At 44.7% G+C, this 16,129-nt stretch overlaps 1 protein-coding gene across 4 annotated transcripts in view; it reads left to right on the top strand.

Moving 5' to 3' along the window:
• Positions 1-3,319: 3,319 nt before the first annotated feature.
• The window catches only part of KLF7 (KLF transcription factor 7), a 105,028-nt gene continuing 92,218 nt past the window's right edge, over positions 3,320-16,129 (top strand). For 2 of the 4 annotated variants that reach the window (XM_024976507.2, XM_005202750.5), the window contains exons 1-2: positions 3,320-3,381; positions 3,596-3,835. In XM_024976507.2, coding sequence (XP_024832275.1) covers positions 3,734-3,835 — 102 coding nt within the window. In that variant the 5' untranslated portion in view covers positions 3,320-3,381; positions 3,596-3,733. Of the gene's footprint in view, positions 3,836-16,129 lie in introns of all 4 variants that reach the window. The other 2 variants (XM_059875828.1, NM_001192919.1) reach the window with 2 other exon arrangements.

Genomic DNA, 16,129 nt, shown 5'->3' with positions numbered 1-16,129 from the left:
GTGAAAATGGAGCAATAATAGCTCCCTCAAAAGACTGCGGTGAAGATCAGACTTGAACACGTTTAAAATCCCAGGTATAGAGAAAGCATTCACTACACAATAGTTATAGCAGTGCTACTTATTTTTGTTTTGTTTTGTTGACTGCCAAAGTTCCCTTGTGATCTTAATTTGTTGATTATTTTGTACCTTCAGACCCTTTGCACGTGCTTTGCAATGTGAACCAGGTATCTTTAGGCTATTAAAGTTAGCTAAACATGACTAATTTTGAAAACGTGCCTTTAGGAGAGCCTTGTTGGAAAAATCTCTTAGAATGAATTCTAGAAACTTTGAAAAAAGTCATAATGAGGGTTTTAGGATTTACACTAAAATTTTGGTTTAATTCTTCTATTAGTATGGCAATTTACATGAGAAAAACCTCAATGGAAGCCTCCCTTTTCCACACTGAAGAAGTTTTTTATTAACAAATCTTGACTTAAAACCAAGAAACCCAGTCTTTTACCTTGCAGAAAGCCCCATTCAGAACACAATCTTGGAAGTCAGGTGCTCCTAGGTTTGAACCCCTGTTTGGCTGCTTCCTGGTTGTCTAACCTTGAGCAACTTAGTATTTCCAACCTTGGGTATCTTTATCCATAAAGTTAGGAATAATAAAAACACTTACCTTGGGATTGTCATGAAGATGAAAGGTGAAATTGCATATAAAATGTTTATGTGGCCTTGCAGCTTGGCACACTTTGCTTAATAAATATTACTTGTAAAATCTTTGGACTCCTAAGTTAACAGGTATGTCATATTTTGTTCAAAATGGTAATAGCATGATACAAAAACAAAAAAAAAAATTCACTTGAGTTTCCAACATCAAACATTAGGTTCTCTGGTCTTCCCTTGATTTTTGCCTCCTGAGTTTCCTATATTTAGCTTCCTTTTCTTCCCCTATTACTTCTGAACATATCTTCTGCCCCAGTATTTCTGGGTGGTCTCCTCCCTATCCCCACCCAGTCAGAATAGCATGTGGGGTGGGGGTGGGGGTGGGGGGTAAGGGGAGACATTATTCCAAATAGGCAAGAGGATTCTATCTTCCTCCTTCCCTAAGACTCTGGTATATCCCCCTATGAGCCTGATTAGTTCAGATATATGTACTCAGCTAAAGCCAGGAGATAATAACAGCTAACATTTAGTATTCACCTAATAGCACCAGATACAGTATGTCAGGTAAGTTACAAACATCATTTTAGGACATCTTGACTGTTCATAACGATCAGGCAAGTAGATACCACTATTACTGTTTCTAAGAAAGGTAGCCTGAGGGTCTGAGCCAGTAATTGGCTCAAAGACACACAGCTAGTAAGTGGTACTATCAATGGTCATAAGGATCCAGTTAATGCATTAATTGGGGTGTGATGGCTCTAAGTGGTTTTCTGCTTACAGGAAAGGCCCACATAGCCTTTGCATACTGGCACTTATATGTGCGCTATTATAATATCACCTTATTCATGTAGGACTTTTAATCTTTTTATACCATTTATCTCCTAGTACCATGAATGTGTATACATAACACTAAGCGCACCAAGATCCTTGTGCATTTCTTGTGCATACGCTTGCAGTAAGTGCACCAATTTTATACACATACACTGGATGCTGTAGATCTGACCAACAGAATTCAGGACATCAAGAAGTAAATAAACTTTCCTCAACTCAATAATTCCTGTTTAATTTCCCCTGGCAAATATTGAATTTCAAATTGTGTTTGTCCTATCAAGTAGAATCTTTCAAATATTGTGATATGGAGTTCCACATTGTCAGAAGGAGAGAGTTGAGAAGGGTGATTAACATGGATGTGTTTCTTCCATTATGAGTTGAATTAAGTTTCTCATTTCTGACTAAGTACCAAATTCTGCAATCATTCCAAAAGTGGAAGTTCAGCTCACAGTGCATTTTGAGTAAGCTTCAGCTACACTAACCATTTAAGGTCAAGCAAACAACGGGTCAACCCTAGCAACTGGCATACTGCAGGGCTTTCAGCTAAGAGATAATAGGGTCTAGATCAAAAACACAATCTGGGTCCTCCTCTCACCACCGCAGCTTGGCTGACTGACACTTTATCTTCAAGTCACAAGAGGGGCCTCACGTTTAAGACCCCAAACAAGTTGCCTGCTCCTGCCAGGACCTCACGTCTACCCTGATTCCCTCTATTGTCTTTAACACACACACTTCTTGTAATACTTCCCCTTCCAATTAACTCTAGCTGGCACTCCGACCCTCGCTGGGTCCCCAGCGCGGGGTCAGAGGGCTGGGCAGGGGGTTGGGGGCGCGGCGGCGCGCTCCTTGGCGCCGGCGGGCTGGGGGCGGGGCCTGCGCGCGGGGCGGGCCCCGGGCCGCTGTCTGCGCGCCGCTCCCCTTTGTTCTGTTCCATTGTGTGGCACTTCCTCCTCCGGCGCTTCTTCTCTGCACTCTGGTAGCCGGTGGGGAATTCGTGAAGGGGTTTTTGGTGACTTTTTCCTTTCTCCCCCGCTCCGGTTTATTTTTTAGGAAGTGTGGAACTCTTCTGTGCTGCCCCTCCCTCGCGGTTCCCCGCCCCCAGGCCTGGGAGGGAGGCGGAGTGGGAAGTGGCTGGCCCTCTTCCCCACGCCGGCTTCCTCGTCCTCCCACCTTGCTCTTCCTCCAGGAGGCATCCTAACCCCGCATTCTGGACTTTCACCTCCTGACCGGCCGCGTCCACGCCAGAATGGCGATACACGACCCTCTCCCTTCTGAGGGGCGCCGGCTCCGGCCGCCCGAGTTTCCATCTGGCAGCAAAGCGAAGGTCGAAGGCCGGCGTGCGGCCCGAACCCAGCCGCCTCGGCGTCCCGGGAGCCGGCGAGAGTGTCGCCGCGACCCTCCCCGTCCCTCGCGCTCACGCTACCCGGCCGCTGTGCGGCGGCCTCAACCCCGTTATATAGCCCTCTAAAAATAGCTCGCCTCGCACCGCCTTGTAAGGCAGCAGGGAGATTCGCCGCTTGCCAATCGGCGCCCGCCGCCAGGGCCGAGCCCCGCCTCAGGTCCCGCTCCGCGCTCCCCATTGGTCCTGAGTGACTTCATGAGCCCCCTGTTTACCTTACATGGTCACACGCGGCCTAATGTACGCCCTCCTCCGAGATCCCACGGCTGCGCGGAGAGCGGGGCGGAGGGAGGGAGTTTGGGGAGGGGGAAGAGCAGGAGGAGGAGAAAAGGAGGAGGAGGGGGAGAGACTACAAACTAGCGAGGATGGGGTGGGGGGTGGGGAGGGAAGGAAAGGGGGGGAGAGAAGCGATCGCGAGAAAAAAAAAATGCAACCTCCCAAAATAAAGAGCAAAGATTGCATTAGGAGCGAACAGCGCTGCAGAAATAGATGGCAGCTTCGTATCAGTGAGTTTGCATCCCCCTTCCTGATCCACGAGCTGGAGTGATTAGAGCCCTGGAAGGGAATTGTTACTCCCGTGGAGAAGTCCCCTTTTCCTGGCAGCCGTCTGCACTGTACACGCTGGATGCTTCTCTCCATCCACCCCACTCAGTCTCTCCTCTCTCACCTCCTCTCTCCCTCTCTCCTGCATTGATTTTTTTTTTTTTTTTTCCTTTTTAGTTGACTGAAACAAAACAAAACAAAAGGGCCACTGGATGTCTGCCTTCTTGGGGGGTGAGCCAGACAGACTGACAAACAAACAGACCCAACTGTGTTCGGGGGAGGGTTTCTCCTCCGGTTTTGCCCGGCAGCAGCAACATGGACGTGTTGGCTAGTTATAGTATATTCCAGGAGCTACAACTTGTCCACGACACCGGCTACTTCTCAGCTTTGCCATCCCTGGAGGAGACCTGGCAGCAGGTGAATGATTTAAATTACTTGTGTAAATCGTGTGGTGGCGGCGGACTCGCAGGGGCTGCGTTGGTGTGGGCTTGGGGTTGAATTTTTTTGTTTGTTTGTTTAATTTTTACCCCCCTTTTGGCTGTTTGTTGTTGAAAATGTTTTTGGAAACAGTCATATGCTTACCTCTCCACCCACCCCCTAACCCCGTATAGTGTGCAGAGCTGAGCAGCCGGTCCGAGCTGCCTGCGTTTCAGTCACCAACACACATCCTTGTGCACATTTTGTTGGGCTCACTGTCCCCCAGCAGAGACCTGCCTAACTTCTGGGGTTCGGAGGAGCCGGGTGGGAAGGGGGTTTGGGGCTTAACGAGCCATCGCAGACAGCTACCGCGTCCCTACATGCACTAGCTGTACCTACTTGGTACCTTAAATCAGGTTCATCTCTCAACTGGTGCTGACAGCCGTCAGATGCGGGGGGGTGGGGGGTGGTAAGAGCAAAGCGGGGTGTTTTCCTAGTAATTAGCGAGTGTCAATAAAGAATAGGAACTTGATTTTGAGATTAGAAGGTGGGCAGGAGGGCGAGGAACCCAGTTATAAAAGGTACTCAAGGATATCTTGGAGGAGGATGGGAAGATATATCTATCTAGTGCTGACCATGCATTGTAGGCTTCCCCAGTGAAATATCCACGGAAAGAGATCACTCTCTGCGTGTGTCCTTGCTTCCCTCTCTCCTTTGGTGTCCCTCTCCACTTAGCACAACCTCCGACAAAGGGTGGTGTGTGCTTCCATGCCTCTGACTTTGTCTTAGAGGACTAGTTAAGAAACTCCTAAGATGCTGAAGGGCACCAGTGCCAAGTTGGCTAGGTGTCCCAGGGAGGGGGAAGTGGGGCTGGTGACAAGTTCACTGGGCTTTGTGAAGTAGAATAAAGAAAGTGCTGGTCAGTGGAAAGTGCCAGATCTGCTGCAGAAACGGTGGTTTTTCGCAGTAAGGATTGGGAGCTGCTGAGGGGACATTTCTTCAGGAAAGATGGTGGATGGGGGGAAGGTGGAGGGACACGAGTATGCTTTAGTATTCTTTCAAAATTCTACAATGTGTATCATGGAAAGTCCAAGAAGACAATTCAGATTTGCATGGAGGAAGTGTGAACGTACACAATCCGTCTTGGAGAAACGTGCTTGCCCTTGGGGAGGGCTGCGAGAGGCTTGGTGTGTGGCTGCTCATGTAACTTCTCTGCTTCGTGACAGCAGCTTGTTAAGGCTAATGAACGGCTGGATTTCCTCTGCCAGGATCCAAAGCGGGATTTGCCGGCTTGAGTCTAAGGATGTAACAGTCGCTGCTTTAGCGAGTGAGGTTTGGTTTTCGGTGTAAGGAGGTGATCCTCTGTACCATTGTTACTAATTGCCGTTACTCCCCTGATTCTTCCAGGCTGGAGTTTCTCCGGATACTGGTCTCTGGTGTCTGTGGGTCCACACATGCATTCCTGCCTGAGGATGCTGGCAGATGTGTTTGACTTTGTCCTTCTCTAAAGGCACACACAGCGCACACTTTTTTAGCATAAGGCATTTCTCCAGTGCATCCTTTCTTCCATCCTTGATGAGACTGCCTCATGAAGGGTCTCACTGGAGCTTTTTCCTCCTTTTATTTCACATGCTAATTAAACCAAAAGGTTGCCAGAATTTCATTTTCAGAAATAGTCTTCATTTCACACTGTCAGCCCACTGGTGTTGAATTGGTTGCCTATTAACAACTGTCTAGACTCGTTAGGGAAGAGAATCTGTTGATTTAGGCAACCCTTGTTTGTGACTAACTGTTAAGTAGGCTTGGAGGAAAGAAAGTTGGCTTTATTTGTTACAACGTTCCCCCCTGATGAATCACCCAACTTTGTTTTGGTTCAAGTTTTCACAGTAGTAAAGCCTGCTTTTTGGGGAAGGCCTCTCCAGAGGAAACCTGCCTTTCTAGATCTGGTTAGACCATCCATGAGAACATCTAGATCTATAAGGAAACATCATTGGTTTGATAATTAGAGGATGTATTAGATCTATTGTTTCCTCAGAAGCTTTCTCTGCTTTTCTCTCCACCTCCCACCCCCCTTCCTCCTCACTTCATCTCACCCACTTCGAGGAACCTCTAGTTTAGTTTCTATCTGTGGGCAAAGGAATTTCAGCCCACTGCACCTCCTTCCCTATTTCTTGCCTTAATCCTGTCCTACTGCCTGTTACCCTCACCTTCAGATCCTTTACCACGCTCTTTCAGAAGCATGCTCATAGTCCATACTGAAATATAACTTGTGAGGACACAGTCCTAAATGAGCTGTCACTCCAAAGAGCTTTCTTCTCTGGACTCCTTAGTCACAAATGCTTTCTGTAAAGGTGACTGGGACTCCCAAGTTCGTACTGGTGACATATCTCCAACTTCTCTCTCTTCCTCTCTCTCCCTACACCCTCCCCTGTGCTGCTTCTGAGTATAAAGGAGGGGAATGTGGTTACATGCAACTGTTGGTTCCAAATCAACCATCAGATGGTGAAATTTTAAGTCTCCTTTGCTCAAATCAGCTCAGGAAGGTTGCTACAAAGAACCCCAGGCCGGAGGAAGTTTGCTGATGCTCTGGGGTAATCAGATTTTAGAGGTCAAATGAGGAGCAATTATTAGATGTACTCCTGAAAGTGAACAGTGTACCTTGAGGAGATGAGCGAAATGCAGAGATTCCAGTAATCTGGTTTGGTTCCTAAGAAAAGACTGGCTTGGATGATAAACCCAAGAACATCTGTGCATTTGAAAATTAAGGATGGAGGTTTTATTTTAAATTCTTGCCTGAGATAATTGTCCTGCTTAACAGTCAGTGAGCTTGTCATGGATCTCCTGTCACAGGGGTCATCATTTTGACATTGGGTTTTGGGACAATCATGTCTTCTCCACATCCAGCTCCAACTGTGAAAATTGTTGCCGGTATAATTTTTAAATCCAGATGGACATCCTACATTAACAGCTCTCCATTCCTGGGCTCTGACTGCATACTTAAGCACTTGGCTCAAGTAACATCATCCCTGCCTGTCATATAACTGTAAATTACGCTGTGCTTATGTGGTCTATTATTTTATGGAATTCAGCTGACGCACAACTCCTACGGCCACCAGCCTTAAGCCCTTCGGAAACTTGCAGGAAATTTTCCAAGAGCTGTCTGAGCAAAAGTAGAAAAAAGTCAAAGGTAGGACAGAAGCTAGCGTAGTGTATAGGGTACCACTTGATGGATAACGGGGGACCCATTCATGAGTTTTGTTGCTGTCAGAAATCATGATTTTTCTGGATGTGCTGCTGACTTGGAAGATGAAGAAGGATTTAATACAATATTGATGGTTATTTTTCTTTGGGAAGCTACAAGCACTTTTAGAATTTTGATATATTCTTCATACCTAGACTGCTGTTTCATGAGTACAGGTCAAGTAATGATGTTCTAAGTCTTATTTACACTTAGCCTTGCTTCATGCCATTGAGGAGCATGGTGTGTTTACTGGAAAACTCTTATGGAATTATGTTTGTTGTTAATGCTGATTCATAATTGGCAGATGGGGTCAGTTTCAGGCCTCCCTTGTGCTCAGAGAAAATTTTCCACTGCTACTGGAAACAAATAAATAAATCATAGAACATTCCTCCCTCCTCCCCCACTCCCCCATTGTTTTAAACTAATGGCATACTTGGCTACTGTAAGAACTGCAGCGTCCCCATAACACTGCAATTTCATCTTGGTGACAGGCACCCTGAACCACTTTTTATAAGGGCCTTTGGTATGAAGCATCTCTAGGGGACAGCCTACAAAAATGGTTGCCTTCCAAGAGCAGCCTCATGGTGCAAGGGATAGGATTTGGTCCGTGAGCTACGTTGCTTCTCCTACACGGGGATCGTGCCTTTGCACTGCCTTCTACAGGCCCGAGCAGCCAGGTGCTGTCTCAGCCAGAAAGACAAAGCAAACTGTAGGGTCCCTGCACCCGCAGGTTTGCCTCTGTCCCCAGTTTGCAGAAAACCTTGTCGTGAATTAGAATTTCTTGGCAACAGCACCACCCAGGGAAATTTGTAGACACAAAGGAGCCTTGCTAACCACACTGAAAGGATAAAATAGCTGGCTTTATTTATTTATTTATTTATTTATTTATTGTATGTGATTTGTGCGTTCTTTAGTTACCATAAGCCTATTTTTAAAAAAATTTGAAACAGTGACTTGGCAGACTGAAAAAAAAAATTGGAACTGCCCCTGTTACCCAGATTTCCTTTATAAGGATGCAGTCACTAAATAAATGTAGCTTTACAAATGAAAGCACATGTGAATGCCATCAATCACACACTTAGCCTTTCTTTAACAGATTCATTTCCATGTTCTTCTGAATAGATACATCTCTGTGTAGATTTAGGGTTTCTAAACATGATCATTAAGTCTACCTGTTTCAGTTTGGTATTTTAAAGTGAATGAATGTTACAATGCAGATTTTTTTTTTTTTAACTACATCTGTCTTTAGTTGCGGGAGAGGGGGTAAAGGAAGTGGTGACTTCTTTGTTCTCCATGTAACTCCCACCCCCACTCCCTACCCTGAGGAGAATGTGATGTTGGGGTCCAATCCATTTAAAGGGCAGAGCAGAAGATGCACTGTGACACCTCACCCTGAAATGATTTATGTATGGGTATGTCAGAGACCTTCAGTGTTCAAAATGCGCTCTTCCTCTCTCTCAGCCCATTCTAAATATAAATGCCAGTGGGGGCTATTTGCCTCTCCACTTAAATGGGAATAGTTTAGAGAGGGTCCTAATGGAGCTTTTAGTTGCCATTGTCTTATAAATCTTCAGATTCTTCTCCCATCAGAGAATTCCTGCATTTTAACTTTGTGCGTACAAGAAGGCAATGCAGAATTCTTTAATCAGCCTATGCTTATTGGGGAGGGAAGGCAGTTTCCTCCAGCCAGCCCCAAATGACTCACGTTGAGAGGGTAGCTGGTCACATGGGGTGGAGACACCCCCTATCTCTGCAGTTTGGCAGTAGCATGCCAGGAGTTTTCAGTCACCTTTGCTGGCCTCCATGATTGGCAAATGCAGAGAATGCCTCTGTGATTCCGGTTCACTCAGTCTATCAGTTAGCATGTATGTTGGGACAGAGATTTGCTGAAAGTTTAGGACAGCTCCCCAACGTAACCTGAGCAGTGCCAGAAGGGTGAGGGGTGGAGATGTATCTCTCTACAAATACACCCCTTTGTTTTCCCAGATCAACTGAGTGCTTGCTTTGCGTGAACAGGTAGAAATTTTTAACCCAGATTGCCAGATCTTACTAAGAACAGTGATTAGGAAGCTGTACAAGCACTAAAGGTGTTAAAGTCAGTGGAACAAGATACAGCAGCTAATCATTAATGTTACATGCAACACCTGCAAGTTAAGAAATACTCCTCTGCCCAGATACATTGTGTGCTTATTTTAGAACATCACACACCCACAGGAGAAACTCTCCTCATTCAATTTAAGTGTTCCCCAAATCAAGTCCTGCATTACTAGAACAGGTTTTTACCTAAAATTAGTCATCATCTTGTTCCTCTCCCTTCTTGTTCTTTCACTTTTGTTTTCTGCTGCTAATTTGGAGAATCATTTCTCCTGCCTTGGTACCTTTTTGTTTTCGTCACTTGGTATTTTGTTGTGACCCTGAGAATTTGGTCCTGCTGAGTGTATTGTGTCTGCTGCACTCTCCATTAGAGCAGCTTCCAGCTGTCCCCATCCACCACGTGCGTGACATACAGAGGGACAGCTGAGGGTCAGCAGCAGCTTCGAGATCCATCTAGGATCAGCCTGCTTGACATGGGAGTGACTTATGATTTCACAGTGATTCACACTGCTGACTGAGCTGGTCGAGGCACTCAGTCACACCTTGTGGGCTTTTCTCTATTTATATGAAAATATGGAAAATACTTCACAGTCAGTACTTCATTCCTTTACTTTGGTTATGTGCAAAATACTGTTTGGGTGATGTGAATTTGAATTGGCTATAGGCTCTGCCCTGTATGAGCTTGACTCCAGTAGGGGAGAGTGAGCATGTTCAGAATTCAGTAATGCACTATCAGAACACTGTTGCCAAAAAGAGAGATTTGAAGTCCTGAATTTGAGTACTGACCCATGCCTCTCTATATAGCCTCACCTTGTTAAAATCTTGTTTAAAGAACATACTTGAGATTTACTAAGTTCTGTTGTGCTTTTGTTTTAGCTAATGGGGTAATGGGGCTGGTGGCCCTTTGAGGGCAGATGAGTAGACAGCGTAAATACACATGTCCGTAATGGCCAGGAAACAGCATCCCTGTCTGTGTCATTCGGAAATGATTATAGGTAATTAAAATAATTAATGTAGAGCCGTATGCAATATCTATTTCTGAATATGGGTTTATTGACATTTCCTAAGGGTCATATTAAAAGTCAGGCCCCAGGCCTGTTATCAAAGCTAGATGCAGATAATCTTAAATCCTGAAAGGCTCTTGGTTTCTTTAAAACACTAGGCTAGGACCAAGTGATTGTTGAAGCCAGATGGAACACTGAACCTTCCAAGGTCCAGCTGTTGTTAACATGGATGGCGGTCCTAGGCCCCAGACTCTTTCAGATGTCCACATGATCCATTTGCTTGCTTTTCATCATGTTGTTCTGAGTATATTTTGGGTTACTTCTCATCTTTCCTCCTCTTTCTTTCCCTGTTTCCTCTTAAAAGGAGGCAAAAAAAATCCTATTTTTACTTTGAACAGCCCTTGTACATGAAGTTTGGGAATTGTCTGGGCCCTAAACCAAGCTATTGATATCTTGGAGAAAGCTTATGTGTGTCATTTTATCTCTTTTTCCACTTTTAATAATGTGTGGTAACCTGGAAAATGTACACTGTACTAAAAAGACAAAACAAAAGCCCCCAATTACAACTCCAGCCCTATGAAAAAAAGTGCTGTCACTTAAATGATAACAAATGGAGTGAGAATAAGGAGGTGCATTGAGATGGATGTGGGAGGGAGCTGGATGGATGGTGGAACTGGGGTTTTATGTGGAAAGCGTCAAGTGCGAAATGGTGAAATGCTTTGTCTCTGACAACTTGCCAACTAAGAGACTGCGTGAAACTGTAGCAGTTATCATGTGCCAATTCAGGAAAAGCTTTTCTGAAGTGTTTTAAGATTTCTTGAGAGGGTTGGATGGGCAGTGAAGTTGTAATGTTTTACAAATTTAAACAAAAAAATATTGCACATTGTGATAAGCAGTTGGGAAGAGAGTCAACTTCTGTGTGTTTTTAAAAAAGTCCTGTGGGGCTGGAAGGATTGTGCTGGCCTAATTTTGAGTGACTCTAGCGAGGAAAGGAAACTTGGGGTGCTCTTCACTCTACTTCCCAGCAACTTTTGGCCCGTCTCCACCCAATCTCTGGTAGTGATGATGGTAAAAGTTCTCTGTTGGAACTTGTCTCACAGATTGGCTTCACCTCTAAGATCTTAGAAATTGAAGTTTGCTTCCCAAATGGAGACTTCTTTATTTCATCAAAGCTGTAATCTACATGTCCAGCTCCGGTATCTTCCTGAGTTCAGTCTCACGGTTTGGAATTGGAAACATGGGGGCTGACACTAAAGACTTTTGGGATTGTCCAGTTATGACCTCAGCTGAATATACCCCGAAGTGTGAGCTCATCCAGTCTGTCCTCCTTTTCCTGGCTCCCCTGTTTTTTGTACTAATTGCCTTTCTTCTGGGATCCAGGTTTGAAGGTTCTATCATCTGTGGCTTCTCTCTTTCCCTTGACTGTCATCGGTTGAAGAATCCCCCTGATTTGGATCTCACCGTACGGCACCTGGTTGGCTTTCTTCTTGTTCTGCCATTGCCCCAGGGCAGCCTGGCCACCTCACCTGGATTGACTTTCTACCTCAATCACCGTGTTTCAGATTGTTGGTGTTTCCCTCTTTTGCGTATGATGACGCCAAACGTCTAAGAGTCACAGTATTCCTAGACTGAGGCTAGGTAGTAGTTACAAGTTTGCCCTCTTGTTACCATGCGCGCTGCCATACAAATTGAATGATTGTGCTTTTTCTGCTTCTGTCTTCATTTATGTCATTTCCTTCAGACTTTTCCCTTCTTTTTCCTTTTCCCTCATGAGTCTCTTTGTCCAAATTCTACCCATCCTTTGACTTTCAGATGGTTGCCACATCATCCAGGAAACTCCCTCACTTTCCCTTTGCCAACAGTAATTGCTGCTATTTCTACACTCTTGTGTAGAACTTTCTACTTCCTCGTGATGCTTTTCAGTTTTGTCCTATAATATAGTTTTTCTTATTTCCCCATTACCCTGTTTTTCCAGTTAGGTTGTATGATTTGGAGCAAAGTCCATGCCTTGGTTATAATTCTGAGAATAAACTTTTAATACATAACCCTTCAGGTTCTTAGAAAGCCATGCACATGGTAGATAATCAGTGGATATTTAAGACTTAAGATATGACTGTGACTTAAGATTTGACTATGTGTGCAGTAATGATTCACAACTGTGGTTGTACCCCAGACCAATTATATCAGTATTCCTTTGGGTGGAACCCAGACATCAGTGTTTTTTTTTTTTTAAATAATCTTCTGGGTGATTCCAATATGCAGCCAAGGTTTTGAGCTCTTAATCTATGGAAGGTTGATACCAGATAGATCAGAGTTGTAGTTGGCTGTTCCTTATATGGAAATATTTTATTTCTTGTATAACTTGGAAGCTAAGTGTAAAAGAGGTTTATAATAAAGCAGGGTAGTCGTGGGTATACTTCATCCAGCTCCTTGGTTAATAGCAACTGTCCAAGTGTTGTTTGATCCTTCTTGTTTTGCTTTCCTTTACCCTAAAGTGTTGAGTACAGTCTCATTTAGCTTACATTTCCTCTGACCCACTAGAGGTTTGCTTAACCTGGTCAAATTCCATTTCTGGTACTTTTGTGGTGGTGGGCACTAAACTCCAGCCGTGCCGTGCTTCAAATAATTCATTCTCGGCAGGCTCTCGACCATGATTTTCCACTTACCTCAGCCCGCTCTGTGGTTTTGAAGGGATGGATGCATGCATGAACATCTGTTGGATGATGCCAGATAGGTATTAGGTACCAGTTCAACAGATTTCTTCCTGACCTCACTGTTTGCAAGTAGACTCTGTTTATAAAGAATTTCAAAGGACCCATGTTTCTAGTAAGAGGAGCAAAAATAAACTGTAGAAGAATTGCCACCGAGGACATTCAGGCAAGGGGGCCGCCTCCTTGTCCATAGAAGGCTTTAGCTCTTGTGGTAATGACTGTGGGCATGTGGTGATTTTCACAAAGAAGCCTTAGAAAGGCCTCGATTTCAAACTGTGATGTTTGCAAAAATGTATGTACTGTAGCTGCATCCTTTCATCTATAAACTGTCTTTGATGGGGTATGGTTGGCAAGAGAGAACATCAGGAGAGGAGCTCAGAGCTCAGGGTTGAAGGATATCTTTTGGAAAGCTCAACCCAGCTGTGAAAACGGCAATTAGCTGTGGAGCAATCGCTCGACAAGGGAGTGCCTGCCTGCTCCTGACCCTGCATTCATGCTCACCTTCCAGAGCTCAGGTTGCGGGAATTCAATGGACTGGTCACAGTGCTGGCTCTTATTTTTGGAGAGGCGGCAGATTTGCTTGGCATACAAAGGAGTGGAAATAGATGGCCCCATCCCTCCCTTTTGAGCTCTTAGTGTTTGTTCATAGGGCCACTGTAGACCCTGTTCATAGAGCACAGCTCCTGTCTAAGAGGTGAAGGATGTCATCTGCGAGGAGCCCCCTGTGCAGAGCTGATTCTCCTGTGAGCTCCCTGAGATGCTGCTCAGTGTCACACTGAGTTTTTGGCTTTGCCTTCTGCATTCCAAGATGACCCGGCCCTCCCCTGTGCATTTACCTCCCTGTATTAAGTTTCTTTCTTTCTTTCTTTAATATGGACCAAGAGATGGTTTCCCCTGTGATGGGGATGTTCACGTTGGCTTGTAAGAGTCTAACAGACATCTGTATTGAGCTTTTGTTCTCAAGGACTCAGGGTGTTTTGATCAGGATCTCTTGTCACTGGCACATTCTTTCTGTAACTAAGGAACAGGCAGATATTACAGAATTTCCCATTCAGAGGTGAGAAAAATGGGGCAGAGGAAGATGAAGCAAGTTGTATTCATGTGGCTGCAAAGCAGATGAGTTGCAAAACCCATGGTGGAACATTCTTTCCTCTTCCTTCTTTCAACTTGGCCATTCTGTCTGTCACCATAACAAGCATCATAATAATACCTGTGCTAAGTTGCTTTACTCGTGTCCGACTCTTTGTGACCCTGTGGACTGTAGCCCACCAGCCTCCTCTGTCCATGGGATTCTCCAGGCAAGAATACTGGAGTGGGTTGCCATGGCCTCCTCTAGGAATAATATCTAATAGATATCAGATACTTCCTAGAGATGATCTCATCTGAGCACGTTATATACATCATTTCATTTAACTCTCACACCAACCCTGTGAGATATATGTTCTGCTTAATCCTCCTTTTACAGATGGATACATTGAGGTGAGAGTTATTAAATGACTTGCCTAAAGTCACACAACTTGGAAGTCTGGTTGAGCCAGATTGGGCTCAGAATGAGCCCAGGCAGTATGCTCAGGACTCTGAATTTCTACATTTATACTGACTCCTAGTTAGGAAGGAGACACCAAGGCAGAAGCCAAAGGTCATGGCTTGGGACTCAGTGGAACTGTATGGATTTGAAGGCTTTCTGGCCTATCTTTCTGGGACTTGGTTTTCTCATCTGAAAAAGAGCCCTATAATGGCTCAGATGGTAAAGAATCTACCTGCAGTACAGGAGACCTTGTTTGATCCCTGGATCAGAAAGATCCCCCGTAGAAGAGCATGGCAATCTACTCCAGTATTCTTGCCTGGAGAATCCCATGGACAGAGGAACCTGGTGGGCCACAGTCCATGGGGTCGCAAAGAGTCAATGACTGAGCGACTGACACTTTAGTTAGGGTTTCTTAAGGTCATAGTGTTTGTATTAGTCAAATTACATGAGGTGTTGAAATCAGGCAGAGCTGGAGCCTTGAGAAAGTCACCCAACATCTCTGAGTCTATTCTGTCATGGGTGGAATAGAGACAATAATGCCTAAGGAAGAGCAGGCATGTTGGCTCTCTGGCCCAGTGTCTGACACATAGGATCCACTCAACAAATTCTTTTCCCATTTTCAACCATTCTTCCTTCCGTTGAAAACAGTACTCTTTTTCTAAACAGTATCACTGGTTTCTCTAAGGCCCTAGTCATCTCGAGTGTCTAAGAGAAGGTGAATGATGGGAAGGCATGGTATCTCCTTTATCCATCCCACCAGAGCAGCTTTCATGAAATCGCTTGCGCTTAGTGGTGGGGAAATACTCGCAATATCCATTGCCCCCAAACTCGGCCTCCTTTGATACTGTTGGGATTTGCTTGGCTTGCTCACGCCCATGTCCGACTCATTCCCTTTCTTTCCAGTCTTACTTAGGACTTTTCCTAAGTTTTCCCGGCATGTGGATATTTTTCTTTGTGAGTCAGAATTAGGCACATATACTGTACTACAGTGCCGGTTACTACACCTGCCTTTTCTGCCTTACCTGATGACTGAGCTTACAGCAGCTTATGAGAGTGAATCAGGTTTTATGAGATCTATAAATATCTCCGATAGGATTTTTATTTCATCTTCCCCCTTCAAATAAGACATAATGGAAGCACTCACATACACAAGGAATATTCTTTCTGTGATAAAGTGGGTGTTTTTGAATTGGCCTCTGAAAAGCAATAATTTGATGTTGTTCATGATGTGGTTGTTCATGTTGGGAGTTTTATGGGGGAGGGGGAAGAATCATGCATATGCTGCTATAAAACTTGAAGATTATTTCCTCATATTGAAGGTTTAGCCCAGTACCTATGGAGAGATTTATGTCAAGAGATGCCAGCTGTGTGTACAGACTGCATCTCCTCCTTCTGAGGAGTGTGTGTTTGTGTGTTTCTTAGACACACAGAAACCAGGGAAGGAAAGTCCCGTTGGCTGACAGAAGGGGGGGCTCCCAGAAAGAAGATTTCCAGTTCTTTGTCTCATCTGCTTCTAGCTGCCCTAGGGGAGGATCTCGTCATCCTTCTCTGGACTTCATGAATTTCCTAGGGAGATTTCACACCACTTAATATATCTCAATGAAATTTTTTCCCTCGAAACTTCACTTTTTATTTTTTTTTTAAGTCTTAAGCTTACCCAATTTTTAAAAAATGTACATTCCCCAATACCAAGAATGGAGAGGATTTTTCTTACCT

The sequence above is a fragment of the Bos taurus genome, chromosome 2 (assembly GCF_002263795.3).
Source record: "Bos taurus isolate L1 Dominette 01449 registration number 42190680 breed Hereford chromosome 2, ARS-UCD2.0, whole genome shotgun sequence".
NCBI lineage: Eukaryota > Metazoa > Chordata > Mammalia > Artiodactyla > Bovidae > Bos > Bos taurus.
The sequence above is the reverse complement of the archived record's forward strand: the minus strand, read 5'-3'. Positions and strand labels throughout refer to the sequence as shown.